The following is a 25,725-nucleotide window of genomic DNA, read 5'->3' on the forward strand; positions in this document are numbered from 1 at the left end:
GGGATGCTGAGGCAGAATAGGTGTCAAGGATCTAATCAGAATCAGGTGTCACAGTGGCTGCTGATCATGCTTGGATTTTAATTTACAGTGGGATTTTAATTTAACTCAAAGGGACCCCTTATTTTAGTTCGTAATAACCGTAGTTCGTTGTAAGCATATAGACAGCATATATACATCAAATGGCCGGGACTAAAAAATAAGTTCGTTATTTCGGTCAGTTCGTTATAAACGTTGTTTACTGTATTTGTCTTGTTCTACTTGCTGACACTGCTGGCCAGGCCTCACTCTATACACAAGCCATGATATTGCGGGAATATTGCTAAAACCTGCGTAAAACAATACTCACTCACTGTATTGTGAGAACGTTTTTCTCCTTTGCAACTTTGTATGGTGATGTGATACAGTATTGTTTGTTATTTGTTTACATTGTCTGGTCCAGACTAGATTGTTTTCAGGCTGCTGTTATATAGCTGGAATATTGATGAGTGCAGTATTAAACATCAAGCAAACCAACAAAACGAAAAGTTTAGTTTCATGGTATGTTCACATAATTTGTGGATACACAGCTGGATGGTGTTGAAGACAACAAAAAGCTTCAAGTCATGGTATGAGTGTGTGTGTATGTGTCTATGTGTCTGTGTGTGTCTTTGTGTTGATAATACTTAAGTTTCTACAACATTTTGTTATAACAGGATGTACTGACGAAATATCCTTTAAGCAAACACACAAAGAAACTCCGGTGTATTTGAGTCATGAAGTTTGATAGTGTGAAGACACATCTGGCAGTACATTTTCATGATTTTCCCTTCTTCAAAGTTGCACATGCAATTATAAAGTGTTTCTAAACAACTTGATGCACTAGGGTAGCGTTTATTTACTATTTTGTGCTATTTGAAAGCACTTTCTCCTCAATCAGCATTTTTTACGCTTTCAGTGATTTTGTTAAACGGAATACATTTTCTTAACTTGGCTTTCTTTTTCTGCAGTGGGGATCATGTTTCCCCATTCATCTTTGAAGACAATAATTGGTGCGATGTTGCTAAGTTACCTGGAATTGTTTTGGGTAACATGTCACAAAGTGATAGATTGCATAATGTTTTATTGTTTTTGCCTGTGTTTTGCTTCCTTTCTTGGAGGGGTTCGGGTAATCCTTCAAAGCCAATAGGGCTAGATAGGAAATGATATTTTTCTAATTATAGCTGGATGTTGTTGAGTGTTGACAGTGTGTTAGTGTAATTTGTTTGATGCCACAGTTAGCAGTATTCCAGCAGCCTGTAAATATTTAAGTCCAGGCCAGGTAATCCATTGGTTGACAGAATGAACCACAATCAATTGCTGTTGTGACTCTCAGCCAAGCGTCAGCCTCCGTGGTCTAATGGTAGAGTGTCCGCCCAGAGAGCGGAAAGTCCGGGGTTCAACCCCTAGCTGCGCCATACCAAAAGACGTTAAAAGATGGTACTTGTTGTTACCCTGTCTTGCGCTCGGTATTAAGGGGCTAAAACAAGGACTTGTCGGCTCGGAGTCCGTATACTGTGTCCGGGTGGGGTATTCAAGTTAAACTGCGGCATGTTATCTCAGTGTACTAGCACTAAAGGCATCAGTCCGGACAAGTACAAGCAGCCACACAAACACACATACACGTCGCTATATAAGTGCAATAATCTTGGACGCAACATTAAACCCCATTTCACCTCACCTCAGCCAAGCTATTTATTGACATGTTTTTCGCCATCTCGATTCTATGTCCTGGAATTTGACCATGGTTTCCTGAAGAACCAGCATGAATGGGGAAGTTAGCAGTAGGGGAGCAGGAACTCTTAGCCATCATTACAGATCTTTCTACTCTCGTACAGACCCTTAAACAGAAATGTCTGAACTCTCCCAGGCGAGTCTACAATACATTGGCAAGTCTAGATTTATGCCGACATGGGTACAATGTGTGAAGCCCATTTTTGGTGTCCCCCGTCGTGATATTGCTGGAATATTGCTAAAAGCGGCGTAAAACCATACTCACTCACTCACTCACTAGATTTATGCAGTTTCCAAGAATGAAGAGATTCTCTGGTCTCCTTTCTCATGTTTCTAGTATATATTCAAAGGTAATTTAACAAAAATGATTTTTGTTATTAGGTACTTTTTTCAGTCACCATTACCAGTATGCATAGTATAATGTCAGCTTTAACCTTACACTGGTTTGTAAGTATCCTACATACTATTTCATCATAATTATAGTAGGGTGGGGAAAATAAAATGCAGATCTGTTGATTCTGAACATTCCTTATATAGACAAAATGATACCCATCATCGATTTGCTGTTGTTAAGTTTCTAATGAATTTAAATCAGTTCTCAACAATGATGCAACTCCTTTGTTGGGTTTCAGTTCAGTAATGGTAAAAAAAAATCTGATCTGTCATTAATATTGAGAAAAATGATCAAAACATTATTTAATTCAGTATGTGGCAAACAAAACTGGTTACTTGGTCTTTATACGTGATTTAAGTCCCATTTCTGCTGCCCTCCATATGTCATTTGTCTTCAATATGAAGAGCAGATATGGTTGATGAACTATGTCCATACTCAATGTTGCATCAACCTTAATCTGTTAGGACTGGCTGGACACATGATAGCTATGTTTGCCCTTCAAATGCATGTAAACATTTGTTGTTATCATAGTCAAAGTGCATCTGGCAGAATAGTCACCACATCTGCTCATGAAATTCATATTGAGGGAGAGTAGGAAAACATGTTATATTGACTCTGATATAGACGTTTCAGGTTACAAGGATCAGTTTCATAACACTCATTTTAAAGCCAGCAATGGGAGAAGACTATGTGCTGTGTAAAAAAAAGAAGAAAGCATGGCATAGACCACAGGAAAGAAATTAGTCTCACAGTCCCCAAACTGTATGATTTCCACCTCCGCCCACCCCTAACTATAATGCTATAGCCCTAAATAAAACAAGTCTCAATTGTTACTGGGGCTCTTTCAGTTTATATGCAGCTGCTTGTTTCTGTCAAAATCCTATATTTTCAGAGACTAGGTGTTACATGTTGTCAAGAAAGATATTTGTCAGTGTTGTTTGTCCTTCTCAAGGCTGTCCTAATGCTTGCCCTTACATAATGGTGTTAGACACAACACACTCATTAGCTATGCATGCACCATTTAGGTCTGAGCTGAACATGGCTTGAAGCAGCAAACCATTGTCTGATGGCTTTGTGAAAGGAGTGCACTATACCCTTAACGATGTAACATGCTCAACAAGCTGTACCAGATACTGACATTAGACTGGAATGAGTTAGTTGTGTTGTGTACAGTTTTGAACAATAATTTTAGTTATACCCAAGTGACATAAAAATGGAGACAATCTCTACTTTGGTGTCACTCGACAGTATGTACATGTTTCTGACAAACAATTGATCTCATTGGCATCAAACACATTCAACATGTTCTTGTTCTGGTAGTTAAGGAATGCAACTTTTCACAACTAGTAATGATGGTGCCTGAAAAAGGCATCTGGGCCAAATGCCCACCTGTCTCATGAAGACCCGTGAAGATTCCAGGGTAGAATAGGTCGTTAGCAACCAATGCTTTCCGTAAAAGGCGACTAACGGGATCGGGTGGTCAGGCTCGCTGACTTGGTTGATTCATGTCATCGATCCCAATTGTGTGGATCGATGCTCATGATATCAATCACTGGATTGTCTGGTCCAGACCCGATTATTTACAGACTGCCGTCATATAGCTCGAATACTGCTCAGTGCCGCATTAAACAACAAACCAACCAACCAACCTGTCTCATGAAGAACTTGTTACATAATCAAAGAAATCCTGCATACATTTACCAAATTTTCTTTTGTTTGTTTGTTTGTTGTTTAATGCTGCACTTGGCAATATTCCAGCTATATGACAGTGATCTGTAAATAATCGAATCTGGACCATACAATCTAGTGATTGACATGCATCAACCAAGTTAGCGAGCCTGACCACCCGATCCTGTTAGTCACCTCTTACGACAAGCATAGTCGCCTTTTACAGCAAGCATGGGTTGCTGAAGACCTATTCTATCCTGGATTTTCATGGGTCTAATTTTCTTTTGAATAGACTTGGTTTGTTTATGCATTTGTCTTGTTGGTAGATCTACACTAGGTATGAACTTTTGTTTTTATTCATTATCATATCGTAATATTTAGCCAATGATAAGGAAAATGATGAATGAGCAAGTTTAACAATTATTTTGCTGCCAACATTTTTGGCTTCACGTATCCCAATCCCATCTGACATATTTACAACCAGAATTGACCGCCTCTGGATTTCGTGTCAGACAACTCGAGAACTGCATAAGAAACGAACATTAACCTTGCTACAAACATTCTGTGCTTGCTGCTGAATGTTTACAAATCATCAAGGTTCAATCGATTCATTTGATGGCGTCTACCTCCTGAGAATAATGGCACTGGCATCGAACACAAAGGTCGTGATTGTCATTACCCCTGTTGTTCAACGTTCAATGGTGCTATTGATTTTCGCTTCACTATTGGTGATTCTTATCTTGATTTATGTTCGTATGTTGAATTCATTGCTGCGCATGCATCATACTCAAATATATCATATTCCATTTTCGTGATTAAATTCTCTTTTGTCATAAATGTGCTTCTGGTGTTAGACAGCTTCCTTTGAGGTTGGTAATTATGTTCGTTTCTCGAATATCTCAATTTTGAGTTACTATGGTGATATTATTTTTTGCAGTTTGTTGTTTGATGTGAAGCTTTGCATGATGGATTTAGCTCATGATAGCCTTGATTAAGCTGATGTTGTAGTAATAGTTAAATAGGGCATATTATATAGACAATAATTGAAGAAAAATGGAATAGAAGTCAATGATTGGAGTGAAGTGATTTGTAAAATAATGCAAAAATTCCTTTATGTAGTCTTTGAATTCAATTATGTTTGAAAATAAAGACATAAAAAATAATCATTATGTACCAGTAATAACCATATTTTGATGCTTGGCGCAGGGAAGAATTTGATCCTTGCCTCCAAATGTTAAGCAAACTATACAAAATATTGATTACACACATGTCAGCATCGGTAGTAGGAAATGCACATTTCACAAGTGTCACTTGATTTCCATATGTTGTAAAAAGTATTTACTTAAGCGCAATTTGTTTTCTTTTCCATCATTAATTTCCATGCCAAGTTTGAAGTTAAACCTCTCAGAGGTGGGGAAGTAATGACAAACACAGTAGCCTGCCTACTCATCAAATAGTGAAGTGAAATATTATTTGCCATTCAGCATTTGGCATATCATTTAATCATTTAATGTGATCCTACTAGATCTAGATTGTTACAGCAATACACACTGATCCTGACTGACTCTACACAGTCACACACACGCTGCACTTGACCCTGCTTAAGGAGATTATGTACAATATGATTAACCGTAATTCCATCTGTAGTATGCGAGATTGCCACACACACACATGCTACTTCCTGTCAGTGTGCTGCTGCACTGTGCATGTGTCCGGCTGCAGGATCTTACTTTGCATGCGTAGCGAGATATGGATTAGTACATAATTCATAGTGCATTATATAAGCACATGTGTGTAGAAGTGGGATTGAAGCAGTTAAAATCAAGCATGTGCTGTTTTTAATCTGTCAAACATGACAAGGTCAGATTTTGTATGGAAGCCAGGGCACAACAATAATTTAACTTTTAATAATCAGTTATAATTTTTTTGGTTTAATTTGCACTTGTAAGATTTTTCTGTTGATCATGTTAATGAAAACTGATGCATGCTTTAAGGATGACAAGAGAGTATAGTCCTCTCCACTCGATCATGAAATGTCTCAATTAATAATTAATTATAAAGCTATCTGTGTGTGTCCTAATACTTATAAAGGTGATAAATGATGTTACTTACAATAATGACAAACATTGCAAACTGCACTATTCAAGAAATGTCCATGTTGCTAGCGATAAGTACCATCATTGAGTTTTGATCACGTGGTTACAATCTGGTTAAGGAACGGTGGTCAGGTGTGTGCAAGCAGGTATGTTTAGCAGCGGCTGATTTTATGTAGCGCTTTAATTACTTTTGCGGAGGTTGCGGGTGATAGCACAACCACAGTGATTGAATAAATTAGTGCCAAGCACTTCAGTGAGTACTGCGGACTGCAGCCGTCTTGAGTACAGTTACGTCTGCAACTGGTAACCACGTGGTCAAAACTCAATGAGTATGTTTATGGTTTGGAAAAAGGATATTTCTTGAAAAGAGCACATTGCAATATTTGTCATTACTCTAAGTAATATTGCTTATTGCCAAAATGGCTTGTTTTCACTTAAGAGCATTAGACACACATGCAGCTATCTTCGTTAGTAAATAATTGCGAGTGGTAGAACTGTAATAATATACTATACACATTGTATCATATTGTCTTGATCAGGATAACTTAATATCATTTTACAGTTATTGTAGTATATTAATATCAGGCTTTGCTTATTATGCATATGCAAGTGATAAGTGTTCAACTAGGTTGTTTCCCAGTCACCAGTCTCACTGCCCGACTACCCAATCTTCATGTACTGTCGGGGGCACGGGTGTCCCAGTTGTCTAAGGCGCCGCGATTCGCTGTGCAGAGTTGCGTCCCTTGGACACGTCAGAAACCTATGATTGTGGGTTCGAATCCCAGTTCGCCCCGATTATGTTTCTAGGTTTGTCAGCATCATACCTGTGCTCGTTAGTTTCATCCGAAGTGGAAATCGTCTGAGACCTGCATCACTTCGGGCTTTCCTCCCACATTAAGCTGACATTAAGCGATGTAACAGGAATACTGTTAAAAGTGGCGTTAAACCCAACTCACTCACACAATCATGTACTGTCTTTCTGTAGAAAATCATGTGGTACACACACCTGCGATGGGCCTTCAGAAGTAATGTCATCAGTTTGCTTTCCTCTCACTGTGTAACTGGATTTGCATGAATGTATATCTGAGACTGTTGGTACGTTGGTGTATCGGTGGGAGAGGAGAGTGATACGTTGTCAACAACAGGTAATGGATACAGATAATCGCAGACTGTTGTAACAAGATAAGATTTTAACATTCACATTGTCAGAATCCTATTGACATGATTGTTACACTAGACCTGTATATGTTTCAGAAGTCGCACTCTCTTGTAAAGCTGAAGTGTCAACGATCAATACATACTGTTTTGTTTTGTTCGTGGTTTTAAGATCTTGCCTACATTTTTTATGTTATTTGTCTGCCAAAAGTCACTGTTTTTAATTCCCCTGGTATATACATTATTATAATGTGGTGGGATATAGTCAGCACCTGGTCTGTCTGTCTGTCTGTCTGTCTGTATTTCGTTTCTGGAACAGAACTTGAAAACCGTGAAAGATTTTTCATCAAAACTTGGTACATGCATTAACCAGGGTCTGAAGTGTATGCTATTGTGGGTGCCAGGGGGATTTGTCATCTTCTGATGACTCTTGTTAATTACACATGCAGGCCACTACCTAATAACATATGTCTGATTGCAAGAACATTTATGGTTAATGGTGGACTGATACTAGTGTTTGACAATAGAGGTGTCCCTGGGTCGTTTGTTCCCATGGTATTTGAATCTGGGGACCCCTAAATTTATGACTTTGGACACTAGGGTTATTACAACGACCCCCTTGATTAGCATGATTATTTTCAAACACTGGATTTAATTAGTGAGGAATTCGGAGTCACGAAACATTGTTTTCTGTTTATTCAGAAAACAGTGGGAAGAATGACTTTCGGCAGATTTCTTAATTTGTTACATTGCCAAGAGGGATAATTTGAATAATCTCTTGACTTTCCAGCAATGAAGACAGCAAGTCTGTGTGATTTGATAAAACCTATGGGAATCCCAGATAATCAAATCCTACACTAATATGCATGACAAATGATTGAGAGTTTGCCATCCATCGCCATAGCTACCATCAAACACTTAGTTTAAGGATCTTTAATAGATTCCTCCTTGCCTGAGACAAAACAGATCAACGTCAGCAATCCAAGACAAATATATCAGTTACAGGGCACCCTGTTAACAGCATTCATGCCACATTGAAGCAATATAATCCCTTTCAATTATCAGCTAATCAAGTTTTTGTATGGTTAGCACTAAAAAAAATCAATGTTATTAGATTTTTCAAGGTGTTTTTATTTGAACTGAGATCTATTGTTAAGAATCGATTTACTCTTGATAATTTGAAATGAAAGTGAATTATTAATTGGGATAGGACGTTTTTTAACGGATTGGAGAGTCCAATTGATAATTGAAAGTTAGTAATCTTTCATTACTTAATAATTGAAGTTCAAAACCTGTTTTGGAGGCATTATCATGATTATTTTGGTGAGAACATAAACATTATTTGAAAATTGCTGTTTCGTTGCTGGAAGAAATTCCTGATAAGCAGGAATCTTTGATCACAGATGCCAATTATGGTGTTGCTCTTGAAGATTCTTGTCATGCTGCTAATAGAATGATGATGTTCTTGAACTTGAAATGGATTTTAAGCAATTTTTGTTTAAAATTACATTCAAATTTCTTTCTTGTTAGTGACTGACAACACAGAAACTTGTTCTTGGTAATTGGGATTCCTCGTGTTACATAACAATCATGACAATCAAATTTAAACCAAAATATATAAAACAACTTTTCATATCTCATGCTATGATGGAGAGGTGTAGAGCACACTATTGATACATGGACACCATGTGGTAAAACACATGTTAATATACCTATCAAACAGAGAAACTGGTAATTGGTACTTGAGAAATACCATTGTACATACCATGTATGCCACGGTCTGGAAACAAACACCAGGACATTTAAGCATTGATCATGTTGATCATGTTAATACTACCCCCAAATACTTCATAATCGATTTATGTATTACAGCTTTAAAATAGATTTAAATGACAGCTTGAAATATTTCAAATGTTTTATTGAACGTTAACAATAACTTCATGAAATATTTGACTCGTGTGAGTGCTATTGTCACTGTTTGTCACAGCATGTTCAAACAGGACAGGACATGACCATTGTCCAGGTTCTGCCATTGAGGCACTGTTGGACAGAGATGGTGATGTATTAATCTATACCCCTAGGCATTATCCTAGTGGAATGATTGTACACGTTTGTTGCTGTAAATCGAGCGATATGGTCAATATTTGCGTAAGAGGTTCCTGATACTAGTGTAGGTGCTATCATTCTCAGGAAGAAGAGGAAACGTGTTGGCTTATTGATCTAGAACCTAGCAGTAATGGCAGGGGTTTGCTGCTTGTTTCATCTTGACGACCATGTTTTTTATGTTTGTACCTCCTGTCAGGTTCGTTCTTCATTAAGTGGAGAATTAAGTCTTGTCTAACAGCCAATTTGATCTTCCTGTGAACAAATATTGCGCCTGAAGTGTTTGAAGTTGACAATTACTCTCCCTATACTGACAAGTGAGAGAATAAAAAGCATGGAAAAGAGTGTTTAAAAATGTTTGGAAATGTATCCTGTAGGGCTGTTATGATTCACTCGCGTATTCGGTGAATCGAACCGTATCCATTCATGAATTGAATTCGTTATTCGTGGCCACTAGAATCTTATATTTGTGTACATGCAAGCATGTGCATTTAAATAAAAATATCCATAAGAACATATGATATGTATAAATTTCTTCAAAAGACAACACTCTTATACTATTTGATTTGACAGTATTGTCACTGATCATTGTCACATGTGTGCAGATACTAGAACCTGGATAAGTGCAGTATATAAATGTATAATATATTAATAATTAACAAACCATGTCAAATAATTTGTTGTTATTGCTTCACTGAATATAACAAATAATACATCAGCTTCCGACTTGTTATTGTATTTCGTGAATTAATATTCGTATTCGTTACCCTATATTCGTGATACAAATTCGCCTCATAGTGTATTTGTTGCAGCCCTAGTACCCTGGCATGCTTGATGTGTTGGTTGGTTGTCAATATATTTTCTGTTGGTTTCAAAAAGACTTGTGTTTTCTGTTATATATCAGTGATATATACCGCAGTAGTGCAGTTGGTTGTGACACTATTTACAGACAACTGTTATCTTGTTCACTTCGCCATCAAAACTTGATGGTCCCAAACTGGACTTTTTCCCATGTGATAAAATTCAACAGTATTGTGTAAAAGAATGGATAATCTTCACACTGAATGCAATGGGGAAAAATGGAACATGTCAAACATGTCACTAAAGTTTTGGCATGTAAGGCAGAACAAAAACATAATCATGATAATGGTTATAAATTATATAATTTTTAGAAAATATTTTGCTTTATTAGTTACTATGAAATTTGTTAGGTGGTTTAGGAATACACTTATCTTTTATGATCCAAATAATTGAAAACCCCCCATTAAAAATGAGAAATTCTTAATTTGCATCAGAAACACATTTACCGGTACACCTTTGCTACTAATACTGCAAGAAAATCCACTTTATGGTAGGTTCTACACAATGTATTAGCCGTATTATGTTATTTTCAAATGTAAGTCTGTAGACTGACTTTAAACTGGATCAGTCCCTTTTGTGAGTTTATGTCACAGTGTCTTCTGTAGCAGTGGACCGCCACCGTGGTAGAGAGGAAGGTCCAGGGTTTGATCCCCGGCCGTGTCATACGAAAAGGATGGGAAAAGATGGTACTTGTTGTTACCACCCACCCAATAATCTTGGACGCGACGTTAAACCCCATTTCACCTCACCTCAGTAGCAGTGGCTTTCAATTATTATCCCCCGCCGCGCGAAAGCGCGAAGCGGGGGATATAGTATTCACGACCGTCCGTACGTACGTCCGTCCGTACGTCCCACCTGTTTGTTGCCGCGATATCTCAAGAACTAAACACTGGATTGTCTTCATGTTTGGAACTATGGTGTATATACAGACACCGCAGACACCAGTCGGTTTTGGTGACCTTGACCCCATTTTCAAGGTCACAGCAGGCAAATCTGCTTTTGGAGTTTGAAAACGGTGTTGCCGCGATATCTCAAGAACTAAACACTGGATTGTTTTCATATTTGGAACTATGGTGTATATACAGACTCCGCAGACACCAGTCGGTTTTGGTGACCTTGACCCCATTTTCAAGGTCACAGCAGGTAAATCTGCTTTTGGAGTTGGAAAACGGTGTTGCCGCGATATCTCAAGAAGTAATCGCTGGATTGTCTTCATATTTGGTACTATGGTGTATATACAGGCGGGGGACATTTCGTCACTTCTGTGACAAATACTTGTTAAATTTGTATTGAAAACATTATTTTCTGTCGATCACCATACAAAGACATCGCAACATACAATGACATCCCTTGTTTGAAGTGATGTATGAAATGTTATTCTGGTAGCTGATACAAGTTTTGTCTATTTTTTGTTCCTTGTTAAGTACATCATCTTCTTTAATGAGTAAACAAATGAAAGATTCTTTGTGAATAAAGAGACATTGCTTTTCGTTCATTTTTTGAGTTCAGTGTTTATCAGTAACTGGCAGATTTGAATGAGAACAAATGTCTATGGAAGTAGGAAAAGAATGTGTAAGTCCTGGCACATGCTGAGTCATATTGGCGGAATAAATACAGAACACAGCACATAATCACATTATAGCCATGTGTAATTTACCTGAATTACGTTAATTCCTGTGTTTGTTTGATTATCAGATTATCATTGCAACAGTGATTTATTTTCTGACAGAATGACCTTTGATATAAACTGATTTGCTATAAGACATTCCATAATTCATTATGTTAGGAAGCGAATGTCTGTTGCAGTGTTTAGTCTTGCTTATGCCATTTATGTATTCCTGAGCTTATATGCTTAGGAGCTTAAGGAGTTGAAACTCTCAGGCAGTGTTTGAAATCAAGTGTGTTTCTTACTTAATGTCACCCACAGCAATATTTCAGTTATACCAAGACAGCGTTTGAAATTGGCACTAGTCCTGTAGTCCTTCCCAAACTGCTCAATAGTTAAGGTATCATAAGGACTAGTAGAAATTTGTCAGTTTAACAGGCTTTGCATTATGTTTTCATAATAAGGACTTGATAAATGGACTAAGATGTTAGTTACTATCGCTGTCAGGACGGCCTGTATGTAATCAGTGGGCACGGGTGGCCCAGTCATCTAAGGCGCCGCGATTCGCTGTGCAGAGTTGCAGAGTTGCCTCCTTTGGGCACGCCATAAACCTATGATAGTGGGTTCGAATACCGGTTCGCCCCGATTATGTATCTAGGTTTGTCAGCACCATACCTTTGCTTGTGGGTTTCACCGAAGTGGTAAACGCCTGCAGACCTGCATCACTTCGGGCTTTCCTCCCACATTAAGCTGACACGCCGCAATATAACTGGAATACTGTTAAAAGCGACGTTAAACCAAACTCACTCACTCACTCACTCACTGTATGTAATCAAGTCTGGGTCAGACAATCCAATGATTGATATTGTGAGCCCTTTATCAACCAAGTCACTGCGCCTGACCACCTGATGCAGTCAGTCGCCTTTAATATCCACTAGCTGATATTATCCCCAAAACCTTGCGGGTTCCCCTTATGACTAGCAGTGTGGTGCTGAGGACACATGCTTAAACCTGGGTCTCCACTTGGTTGAAATCAAAGGGGTCCTAGGGGAGCTTTTGAGGTTTACAAATATAGTATTTGAATCTGGGCACTCCTACATTTTTGATTTTCATGACAAGGACTATTTGATTTTGATTTCGGTGGGGGTGGGAGCTTTTTGTCAACATTCATTGCTTCTGACTTCCAGGAAGCTATGCCGTTGACCCTCAGAATAATATATTATTTGAGATTCTCAGCATACTGTAGGGTATATCTGGGTGGATGGATATGTCCCACTTGGTCACAAGCTTTTCTAGCCTTCACTGAACATGTGGAACATGGGCCGGTTCCACAGTGTGATCTTTTTGCAAGGCTGATTGTAACTCCCATACTTCAACCAAGATTTTTTATTCTATGATAGCTTTGTAGATAAGGTTAGTTGACAGGGCAAGTCTTCTTCTGACTCCATCCCACATGGCCAACGCAATGTTTGTGATCTGGTGTTCATGTCAAACAGCCGTGAAGGGATTAGATTGCAATCGGAGCCATGGAAAAGAGAACTTGATTCAATTTGGACCTTTGATCACTGTGACCACGCTGTTTCTTAAAGCAGCCTTACTTGATTCATTTGTGGTGGCTTGAATCATCAGGTGAGCAGGACCTACTGAAGAATTCCCAGTGTCGGCTTGTGTTCACATAGTATAGTTCACATAAGTTCGCTCGTCCGCTAGTCCGAGAATTGTAAAATTCAGGAAAGACTAATTATGACATTTCCTTGAGAAGTACATGTACCACTTTAATAATTACTAAGAATTGGTGTAGAACATCAACCTGACTACTCTTGCAGATACTACAGTGAATAGAAAATTTATTTTCATGCATGTGTAGGTTGGATAATGACGGGGATGTACCTGATCATTTTGCCTTGCATAGAAAATGTGACAGCTGATTTTGTAAATCTTGTGACAAGCGTGTATGTTGAGTCAGGCTTGATAAGGTCGTCCTTGCTTCTAAAATCAGCGGGTCATCATGACTTACAAGCACTTATGATCAGTAGAAATAAACAGGTTTCATTCACCCATCATGTACATTGCTTTACATGTTAATGTATGAATGTCACTCTAATATCTGATACATCCTCCTTGGTATTTTATATCAACAGTTAGCTTAGTTAATGATACAGGTTTTCAATGTCTTGGGCAGGCAAGTTAGATAAACAGAAGTTATTTTGTTTAAAATTGGGATTTTTTATAGTTCTTAATTTCATTTTAGCATTGCATTCAGAACAGTAATGTCAAACTAAACCTCTTCTTCTTTTGTGGTCTTGTTATTAGTGGAATACAAGACACCTCGACCAAGCCATTATTAGCTGTAACTGTATTTACATAGAATTTTTAAATCTCAGATGGAAATATTTACTAAAAATTGCTGCAGATTTGGGGTCGATTATCAGTCTTGGAGCTGGGTACAGTTTGTGAAGTCTGTTTCTGATGTTCTCCGCTATGATATGGCTGGGATATTGCTAAAAGCGGCATAAAACCATACTCACTTTTTCACTACTGGACACTTGGCATACAGGAAGTTGGTATGTGATTGAAGGGCGCAACCTATGACGCAGTGGTGCCAGGGATTCGGCCTCGTACCATAAAACAGCGTTCATTTATTCATGCTATGGCTATACTGTATTTACAGCTTACTCTCCTCTATACATTAAACATGCCACAACATTCATGCTGCTGGAAATGAAATATTACCCATTAGTCCTTACATTTAGCTTCACATGACTCACAATCACAAAGAATTATCTGCAATGATGCAATGCAGACCTCTACGAAATTAACACTGATTACAGGTTTCTCTTGCCACTCTTAAACCCACTCTTATTGTGCTGTAACAGAAATCCACCGACGTCCGGCAATAAATATTGATCATGCTTGGTGTTACATACAGATTGTCACTTGACATGCAACCTACCTCGGCTATGATAGGTTATGAATAACAACGAAGGAGTTTTGAGAAGTGCTATTTGCATGTCTGGATGAGGCCAGCCAGTAGGTGGGTAGGTGGTCACTGAGACTAATACCACGACGGTTCCATAACATGAATGTCATGGCAACACCATCCTTCTCCTTGAAAATAAAATAAAGTTAAGTCTTGTATGTTAGGATTCTTGAGGACTTTTAGTTGAAACTCTTCCAATACTCTTAATAGGTAAATAAATACCTTGAAAGCTATTCTTTTTTTCATGTCCTTCAATGGCGGTAGTTTTTTCCTTGATGCTAAGAAATGCTGTTTCCTCAGCAACAGTCTGAATAGGATCTTGAAAGCTGCTTTTAGAGAAGATGACATGACACTCAAGCTTTAGAATTGATTAAGTGATGCATAAGGCGATTCTGTGTAAATAGAACTGGGAATGTCTTTGTGATGAATGTCTTAGATTTTAGGTAATTAGATACCAGTGATTTGTATGTTGTGGATGTTTAGGGATGGACTTGACATGCTTTGAGTAAGGAATGTCATCTTAGTAGTTGTAGTTGGTAACAGAATACCATTGAAAGTGTTTTTTTACAAACCCTTGCTGACACATAGTCATTCATCATGTTTGTGAAGAAACCGCTTCAGTTAGTAGCAAGTGTTGAATCCTAGATCCTGCCCTTTGTTAAAGGGCTAGTCCTGGAACCCACAGTGTTCACAGTTTACAGAACTCATATTTTAGACGCTAAGGGCTAGTCACGGAATCCTACAGTGTTCACAGTTTACTGAACTGTGATTGCTAGACCCTAATAGCTAGTCCTGGAACCTACAGTGTTCACAGTTTACAGAACTCTGATTTTAGACACTAAGGGCTAGTCACGGAACCTAGAGTGTTCACAGTTTACTGAACTGTGATTGCTAGACCCTAATAGCTAGTCCTGGAACCTACAGTGCCATGTTCACAGTTTACTTTACTCTGATTGCTAGAAATTCATGGCTAACCTGACAAACCTGCCGTGTTCACTTTTTAGAAAAATATTGATTGCTAGAACTGGAGCTAGTCTTCTAAGCTGCTATGCCATATCTGTAACTCTGATTCCTTGAACCAAGTACCTAGACTCCCAAACTTTCATTAAGTTACAGCAAGCTGCTAAGCCACATTTGTTTTTTTTGACTGAACACTAAATGTCTTCTCTCTTTTCCAGGGAATTCTGCTGGTGTATGACATAACAAACAGGTGGTCGTTTGATGGCATTGACAGATGGATCAAGGAAATTAACGAGGTAATAGATTAGTGTAAAAACTGCTGCTGTTGAATTACAACTACTTGGTTGCAGGATGTTGGGGCTATTTCGGAAGTTTTGGCAGAGAAAACGGTACTATTTTTTGTCCGTAAAGCTAACAAATGTCTCAACAGTAAGAGGAAATTTTCGAAACGTTCTGTAAATAACATGAAATAACTGAAATAAAATCTTAAAACATCTAGTTAACATTGTGCTTACGATAGCACTAAAATGCACTGAAAATGATGCTAAAAGCCATGTTAATGATGTTCGGGCTTGTGGACTCAAAGTTTTTGGCACGTATTGGGACTCTCTATAATCATGATAATAATAGTTATACAGTTTTCGATAATACCGAGAAGGAATTCTGAAGCAGGGTGTCCCAGTAGCCTATACTTGTTACAGAAAGTCAGTCGTGGAAGAGTGGTGAGAGTCAGCCTGTCTACAGTTGTGTGATGAGCTAGGGATGGTTGGGTGGCCTAGAGTTTTAGGCATCAGTTCATTGTACAGAAGACCCAGGGTTCACTTAACCACAAGGATGGAGCCCATTCTTCCTTTCCCCAACTGTCTATGTGGCTGAACTGATGAAATAGAGACACTAGGTGACAGACACCAAAAGTCATCTATGACCTGAAAGTAGTCTGTCTTCAAAGTTATAATAGGCGCTAGTGGAGAGTATAATCATGAGACAAGTAAATGGAACATGTGGACAGGATATGTGACTTTGTTGATTGCATGTCATCGCATGCACGCATGCATGCACGGCGCCGTATAAGTGCAATTATCTTGGACGCAGCTGCCGTATAAGTGCAATAATCTTGCAAGTTGAACCCCATTTCACCTCACGTTACAGCTGTTGCAAATTTTGTCCAAAGCCCGAGTCTTTTAAGATTTTGTTTGGTCTGGTACTCTCAGATGACATGACACAGAAAGACGATATGTTTTATTACTAAAATCTACTGTACCAAAAACAACAAGGGACAATTGCATATGCCCACAATAGTACAAGCACAAATACATGTGCATGCATGTCCCTATATATGTAAGTGCAATAATCTTGAACGCGACATGAAACCCCATTTCAGCTCACCTGTTACTGTTAGTTCTTGAACATGTTGAATTCACCCTAATCCCCTACATGGTATTGCAGCATGCACCGGGTGTACCCAAGATCCTGGTCGGAAATCGTCTTCATCTTGCCTTCAAACGCCAGATCAGTGAAGCTACGGCAGAGGCTTATGCCATCAAGAATGACATGGCTTTCTTTGAAGTTAGTCCACTGTGTGACTTCAATGTAACTGAGTCATTCGCTGAACTGTCTCGACTCGCTCTCAAAAGAAATGGCATGAGTCGGGCATGGGGACACAATAAAGGTGAGGACAGTGACAGCTGTGTGACGGTTTTAATTAAGATTTAATTCTTTTTGAGGAAGACATCTTGATCTGTAAAAGAGGTTCCTTATACTCAAAGAATATCAGACAGTTTGCAGAAACTGATAAAACTCATCATGCTCAGATTGCAGAAATTGATATTTTACGTCATGTTGGATAAACACAGCATTTGTAAATTGTATAGAGATAATTCCAGGCAACACATTCTCATAGTGCATTATTACTTTGATCTGGAACATATTAATATACATTCAGTTTGCATTCTCAGATCCTTTGGGATTCCTATTGTTATAGTATTCATCTTTTAGTTGTTAATAAATATTCTGTCTTTGATACTGAAATGATATTTTCTAAATTATTTCTCATTTCTATCTGATTTGCATGTCAGGTATACCTAATGGAGTTATTTCCCTTGTTCCAGCACCATTCTATTACTAGCAAACATTTTACAGCTAAACTTGGACATCTGTTCCTGATTCTAGAAATTATTAAAACTTCTTGATATTACTGAATGTAAAGAGGTAAATTCACATAATGATTTTCTTTGTTTTCAGTTTTGAGTCTTCAAGAATTAGCCTGCAGGACGATAGTTTCTCGGACTACCATATATGGCATTGAACAACTTCCTCTCCCACATGCATTGAAATCCCATCTGAAGTCATACGCACTGACGAACAAGACAAGGGCACGGATGCTTAGTTTTGTGCACAGAGACAAACACAAAAAAGTGAAATATTTAAACCCTTGTGACTCTCCACCAATGAACTGCCGAAAGAGCTGTTGCATCAGCTAGCACTGAACCCTGTTCTTTCTGTGTCGTCATTTCATTCAAGAGTTCATTCCCCTGATGACCTTCACCTCATTGCTGTCTCATCGTTGTTGTCATATGACTGTTTTCATTTGCATCATTTCAAGCCAGCTGAGCTTCGTTATGCATCAGCGCTTGCAAGCCAATTTATTTCATCCATGTTCGTGCTACAGCTGTGATTTTTGTTTGCTTATTTTCACTATTTTTTTTGTACAGTTTTGTATGTGAATGTAATATGTTCGAAGGGACAGAACATCAATAAACTGAATTGAACCACATGCTCATAAGGACTATGAAGAATTGGGAATAACAAAACCTTGGTAATAACCTACCTCGATAATCAAGTGCTATAGGAATAGATTATAATCATGTGTAAAGTTCCATTTTTTTTGTGTTGATGTGAGGAAAACGACTATTCAAAGATGACAATCTTTTGCAAAAGTTCCACTGATATGGAACCAACTGGGTCTATCTGTTAATCATTTTGACCCTCAGATCCCAGCAGTTCAGCAGAATTTATTCAGGCATTGCTGAACACATGAATAGGGTAAACCTGTTAGTGTATTTAGTCCAGATGATATTTTTCCTGGCCCGTGAAGATTCTTGGGTAGAATAGGTCTTCAGCAACCCATACTTGATGTAAAAGGCGACTATGCTTGTCGTAAAAGGTGACTAACGGGATCGGGTGGTCAGTCTCACTGACTTGGTTGATACATGTCATCGATCCCAATTTCGTGGATTGATTCTCATGATGTCAATCACTGGATTGTCTGGTCCAGACTCGATTATGTCACAGACTGCCGTCATATAGCTGGAATATTGCTGAGTGCGGCGATAAACAACAAACAAACAAAATGATATTTCTCCTGCTTATGACAACATATGTTCAATTTCACTGTCTGTGGACTAAAGGGAGGTAACTAGCTGTTTAGCTGTTACCAAGTATTTTTATGTTAGTGAGAAAACTATATTTCAGCTTGGGATTCTAACAACATGAAACCTCTTCCGTTTTGCACCAGGTTACAAAACAACATCAGCGCTACGACTATTGTAAGTCTATGTTCAAGTATGGGAGTTACGATCATCTTAGCGCAAAGATCGCTTTGTACAGCAGCACCCAGATAGGTTTAGGGCACTTTTGGCTGACTGACTGAAAGTAGTTGGGGTGATTTTGAATCCTTAACATTGTTGAAACAGACCTTTTGACCAGGTTGAAACCTGGGGTTGACTTCAAGATGAGCATTATGTTTAGATAATGACTGTAATTGTCCACTGACAGTATTCCCACTGTGTTTGGATGGTCAGTGACTACTATCAGTTTTAGGAAAGGGCTAAAGTCAGTTGCTGAAGTAGTAAAATATCTATGTTTAGACCTAAATTTGCTTACTGCATAGACCTGTTGGAACACAATTCAAATGTGGTGGTAGTAAGAATATTTATGATGAAACTATGACAAGATCTCCAGATGATTTAACTTACACGAACCAAAGATGAGGCTAGAAAAATGAAAATGATTGGTTCTCAAGCAAGGCTCGACCATTTAGAAATTGGTGCAGACTGCAGAATATTTTTAGAAGATGACAAGAGTTACTTTGAGACCAGATTATTATTTATCAATCAACAGCAGAAATTGTATGCTTTCTTGGGTGAGTTTGCTCTTGCTTGAGAACCATAAAGATTGATTATTTTAGCTTTGCTTCATAAGATCATGGAGGACTCCCTGCTCAATAGTAGATTTTGTTTGTCAGTATTTTCACCTTATGCTTATTGAATTAATATTTCTTTGCAATTTGTCAAAGAGAAATTTTGTAAATGATAAGGCTTCCAGATGTATATCTCGTCAGCAGCATATTTCTGAAGGATCTACTTGTATTGGCACTGTTAGTAAAGAAAAGTCATCATTACATAAAAACAAGTAAGATAGTCTTTGTTTTCAAAGGGTTTATGGGTTTTTGAAAATGTCTATCTTGATGAGATAAGGTACTATTTTCTGAATCCCATTGTGGACGATGATAGTGTACATCAGTTTTCTACAACTCGAACTGCTTCATCAGTATTTCAATCATTGGATTTGGCTTGTCAGGGTATTATCATCTAGAAAAACAAACAAAACAAATTGACCAAGACTGCCCACATGCAGTACGTACCGATACACAATTCAAGATACACCTGTTGCCTTAAAGAACCATGGACTCCATGACTATTAGCTTACCGGGTATTTTGAAGTATGAGAGCTACCACTGTCATAGTGCTAAGAGAGTTTTATGAAACAGGGGATTTCGGGAGAAGTAAACTTCTTTCGTTCTGAGTACAATTTCATATTTAATAGTCATTTTTATTGTGTTATGTTAATTTGCACCTGAAACGCTTCATTTCTTGAGGTTGTGTTAAGCTTGTTAGTGGCAATATTTGAAACTGTGAGATATTGGTTGTATAGTATTGAAGGAGTTTGTTGAGGGTGGTGCTAAAAGCAGAAACAAGTCTGTGCAGGCTCTCTGTAAGTAACATGCTGAATTAGAAGTTGACATCTTATTGTCATTACAAATAACATCGTTCTGAATTGATGGATCAGGATTGAAATTAGTCTATTATTTCTTAAAATATTTTAGTTTTTTTAAAAATACATTATCATCAGTGTTTAATGATATCAGATGATTATTATTGTTAAATGATTATTTGGATATTCATTTAAAACCAGTGTATTACCAAAAATCTAAATGTGATGCTTACTCAAAAACTTGGAAGTGCAGTCTTGATTTTGCAACAGCCTTGATGAAATGTATTCTATTGAAGACATTACGTTGAAGTGGTCTTCACTTACTCAAGATGGACACCTCCAAAACTGCTCAACAGATGTGTAACTGCCCCGTAACGTGGTTTGATTCCCGAAAATTGTCAGAATATTTTGTTTAATTAGGCTACAATATAAAAGCAAGCTGCTCTCAGGCAGCTGTAGAAGCTGGATGGTACACATGTAGGTGCAAGTGAGTGAGTGAGTGAGTTGGGTTTAACGCCGCTTTTAACAGGATTCCAGTTATATCGCGGCGTGTCAGCTTAATGTGGGAGGAAAGCCCGAAGTGATGCAGGTCTCAGACATTTACCACTTCGGTGAAACCCACGAGCACGGGTATGGTGCTGACAAACCTAGAAACATAATCGGGGCGAACCGGGATTCGAACCCACAATCATAGGTTTCTGGCGTGCCCAAGGGACGCAACTCTGCACAGCGAATCGCGGCGCCTTAGACGACTGGGCCACCCGTGCCCCCCTCTAGGTGCAAGAGTGTTGCTATCTGGAAGTGAGAGTAAGATGCTCTCCTACAGTGTGTTGTTCTCCTACTCCAGCGCCCTGTTCCAGAAAGTGACTGTAGTGCTATGGCTCTCCACGTCCATGTTCAGCTATGGGAACTTGGGAAGGTGTAGCTCAACAGCAGCTTTGTGAAACCAGGCCTAGGCTCTCAGACCTGATATTACTTTTCTTTTACCTTATGGTTAATATATTTTGCTTTTTGTGAATCATTGAATTTTGGTTGCCAGATGTTTTTTAATTGCAAGCTTTATCAAATGTATCGTAAATGCATCATCTCATTCTAGCTGTGTATTTTCTTTTGAATATTTCTTTTATGAATTGTAACAAAAAAACTGGTCAGTACCATACAATAAGATATTAATGACTGTTGGTTGATTGTGTGACTGGTAACACTTTGTTGGAATCGATTGAACTGTTCAAGTACCAGTAGCATTAAACACAGAGTAAGTTCGCTGATACACACCCTGTTCATCTGCAGTGATGCATTGCTTCTACAGCCTTTCTTGAAGACTTTGTTTAACTGGTGCTTCTTTTTCATTGTATTTGAATCTCACTTTTGGTCTTGTATTAGACAATGCTGAACCCTGTTGATTTCCTGACTTGATTAATCAGTTTGTGCTTGACTTGTGTATTTATTTGGATCCAAAGGACTTTTGAAGTTTCTACTTCCCTTTCTTCTCTGTTCAGTGATTTATAGGAACAGCCAAAAGTCCTCATAATTGTAAAGCTTGGACATAGTTTAATGAATACATGTGTGTCGGCGAAACGTTCACTGTATTTTGCCCTATGAATTAATCATCAAGTACAAAGTGAAAGTTTCATTTTAATCTTGAGAAATTTGATTTGTGATCTGAGAACATTAGTCATTGTAAAGTAAAGTAGTCTGTGATTATGATTAATGACTCCTTGTTAAGACTAGATACATAATTCATTCACAGTGACATCCATTGAAGAGGACATATTCATCAAACTGCTGATGTTAAATTCTTTTCCCTTTTACAAACAGTTTTCACCTTTCCTATTTATTTTCCTGTCTTCCTACATTGAAGTGCTGTTACTAACTGCAAAGCTTTTCCTCAACAAGCAAGGATGTGTCAGTATGAGTTAGCTCCCTTTGACCACATGTGACATGAACCAGCTTGGTTTTATCTGCTCATGATATTTAATGTATCCTTCACCAATCTTGGCCTTACGTGACTGTAGGAGATGAACTGTTGATAAAATATGTCCTGAAGATGATTATGTAATAATGATTCATCATGAAGGAATATCTGTCAGATAAGGTAAATTAATATATTATAGATTTATTTGGTCATTGGATATACGAATGTAATCTGAAAAAGATTCAGTTTGATATTACGGGAGATATTATATCATGCAGTGTATAAAGTGAATATTGCCAGTATTTTTCAAAGTTATGAGTTAAACTTTGAGTAAGTGCCAATGTTTTTTAGTTCTTTTCAGTGAATTGAATTGACAAATTTAAATGATTTTTAATATGCTTTGATATTGAGCATTCAAAATTGATCATCAAAAAGTTCTTCCTTTAGCTTGATTTTGAATGAAATTTCAATCTTTGAAATCAAGTAACTTTTATACTTCACATCCAAGGACGTTATCCGTTGAGGTAACTTATTATGAACAATGACCTTGACCCGTGTGTTAACTAAATCAGGAATATGCCTTGTTTGGATTCTCATATAAAGTTATTTTCCTATTTTGGATTTATGTTTTTGTACAGATGTATAGGTAACTGCTCAAATTGTTTGTAATTGTTGGTTTGATAAGATGTGGTTTCCCTGTGTGAACTCTGACCTTTGGTAACCATGGTAATATGCCTCGGAACCAGCTGACCGCTGCATTCTCAACCCTAACCTGTTGTAACCTTGGTAACATATCTTGGACACCAGATGGCAACTGTATTGTCAACACAGACCTGTATTAACCAGTTTGGTGGCTCAAACAGCAACAGGCCACTGCAATGGCAACTCTGACCTGATCTATCTTCGTTGTCCTGAACAGTTAACTGTATTTTCAGATATCTAATTGTTTCTATCATGTTTTCACAGTATTTCTTTAAATCTGCCCTAACCTGGCTTCTGATGCACTGGGATGTGGGTGTGTTATACTTTGAGGGAACTGATTGGAACTAAATATGAATTAGTAGTTTTTTAACTGTTCATATTCAGTAAATATTGAACGCCATTTGCTCACTGAACTATATTCAGTAACAAATGCTTTATTCAAAAGTACAACCTAATATTTTCTTTTGAATGAAAACACTTAAAAATCAAGTAAAAAAGTTAAGCAAAGCAAAGTTCATAACATTCTTCCAAATGTATAGCCCTTCTCAGATGAGGGCGGTCGGGTAGCCTAGTGGTTAAAGCATTCGCTCGTCACGCCGAAGACCCGGGTTCGATTCCTGACATGAATACAATGTGTGAAGCCCATTTCATACGTGATATTGCTGGAATATTGCTTAAAGAGGCATAAACCCATACTCACTCACTCACCCTTCTCAGATGTACACGTGTAGGGTTGGCGTCCAGACAGTGTACTCTGTTCATTGCGTGTACTTGCTCATGCCTACCACTAAAAATATTCATGAGATCAAAACCAAACTTTGCTTAATTTCTTTGATATTATTGAAGGTTATGTACAGTCAGTCCTTAACTTGCCACATTGACAGTGCATCATGTTGCCAATGCTACAGAATCACTGAGGTCCTACCCTCTTATGCTGTCAGGATTGTACAAAGTCTTGCTTAATTCTCTTCTCACTTTACATTTGCTCACTGAACTATATTCTGGATGTCTGTACATACACAAGAAAGATATACATTTTGTTATCGTCACATTTACTATGAAAGTACAGTTACAATCAAAACCTTTCCCATTTGCATGTGAGTGTTTTACAAAGATGAGAATATAATTATTTGTACATATTGGTTCCGTGAGATATGTATTTGTACCATGTATAACAGAGAGCAATAAAACAGGCTCAAGACAAACATGTATTTTCTTTATATTTGTAGTACTGAAAGAAAGTTTTGCAGCTACATTGTCACATTTATTTCATTATCATGGGGCACAAGCTGTTAATGGTAGATCTCATCTGTGAGTCTAACCTAACCAGCAAGTTGCTGATGATGGTAGATGTCATCTGTGAGTCTAACCTAACCAGCAAGTTGGTGATGATTGTAGATGTCATCTGTGAGTCTAACCTAACCAGCAAGTTGGTGATGATGGTAGATGTCATCTGTGAGTCTAACCTAACCAGCAAGTTGGTGATGATTGTAGATGTCATCTGTGAGTCTAACCTAACCAGCAAGTTGGTGATGATGGTAGATGTCATCTGTGAGTCTAAGCCAGCCAGCAAGTTGATGATGGTAGATGTCATCTGTGAATCTAACCTAACCAGCAAGTTGTTGATGATGGTAGATGTCATATGTGAGTCTAACCTAACAAACAAGTTGTTGATGATGGTAGATGTCATCTGTGAGTCTAACCTGACCAGCAAGTTGTTGATGATGGTAGATGTCATCTGTGAGTCTAACCTAACCAGCAAGCTGTTGATGATGGTAGATGTCATCTGTGTGTCTAACCCAGCCAACAAGTTGTTGATGATGGTAGATGTCATCAATGAGGCCAACCTAACCAGCAAGTTGTTGTTGATGGTAGATGTCATCAATGAGGCCAACCTAACCAACAAGTTGTTGATGATGGTAGATGTCATCTGTGAGTCTAACCTAGCCAGCAAGTTGTTGATGATGGTAGATGTCATCTGTGAATCTAACCTAGCCAGCAAGTTGTTGATGATGGTAGATGTCTTGTGTGGTATGATTCCACATCCAACCATACCACCAAATATGGTATCCTCACAAAACTTCATGTCAAAACTAATCAAAACAAAAATAATAATTATCATGGCTCAGTGACTGCATATTACCAATTAGTGGAAACAGTCCGAAAGAAATAACAATAAGAATGTATAAAGTGTGTATTAAAGTTCGTTTACACAGCCTTTTGTTACATGTTTTACATGTGCAGTAAACTACGGTTATAACGAACTCAAAGGGACTACTAATTTTACTTCGTTTTAACCGTAGTTCGTTATAAGTACATATACAGCAAGTAGTCGGGACCAAAAAGTAAGTTCATTATATCCGTCAGTTCGTTATAACCGTAGTTTACTGTATGTAAAAAATGCACTTATTCACAGCGCATTAAAATGCAAACACTGTTTTGCTCAATAGTCATAGCACAAGAAAGTACCACATAGAATAGTAAAATCTCGTTAAGCTCAATTTCAAGAGCTTAGCCAAGAGGTTCATGTCGGCAAACAACATC

The 25,725-nt window shown here is 38.0% G+C and overlaps 1 protein-coding gene across 1 annotated transcript in view; it reads left to right on the forward strand.

Annotated features, from left to right (window-relative positions):
* Positions 1-24,386, forward strand: part of LOC124132803 (ras-related protein Rab-40B-like) — a 46,348-nt gene extending 21,962 nt beyond the window's left edge. Inside the window, exons 4-6 of the mRNA XM_046496931.2 lie at positions 15,791-15,868; positions 17,019-17,241; positions 17,814-24,386. Coding sequence (XP_046352887.1) covers positions 15,791-15,868; positions 17,019-17,241; positions 17,814-18,052 — 540 coding nt within the window. The 3' untranslated portion in view covers positions 18,053-24,386. The remainder of the gene's footprint in view (positions 1-15,790; positions 15,869-17,018; positions 17,242-17,813) is intronic.
* The last annotated feature ends 1,339 nt before the right edge of the window (positions 24,387-25,725 follow it).

The sequence above is a fragment of the Haliotis rufescens genome, unplaced genomic scaffold, assembly GCF_023055435.1.
Source record: "Haliotis rufescens isolate VD_foot unplaced genomic scaffold, xgHalRufe1.0.p SCAF_11, whole genome shotgun sequence".
Lineage (NCBI taxonomy): Eukaryota > Metazoa > Mollusca > Gastropoda > Lepetellida > Haliotidae > Haliotis > Haliotis rufescens.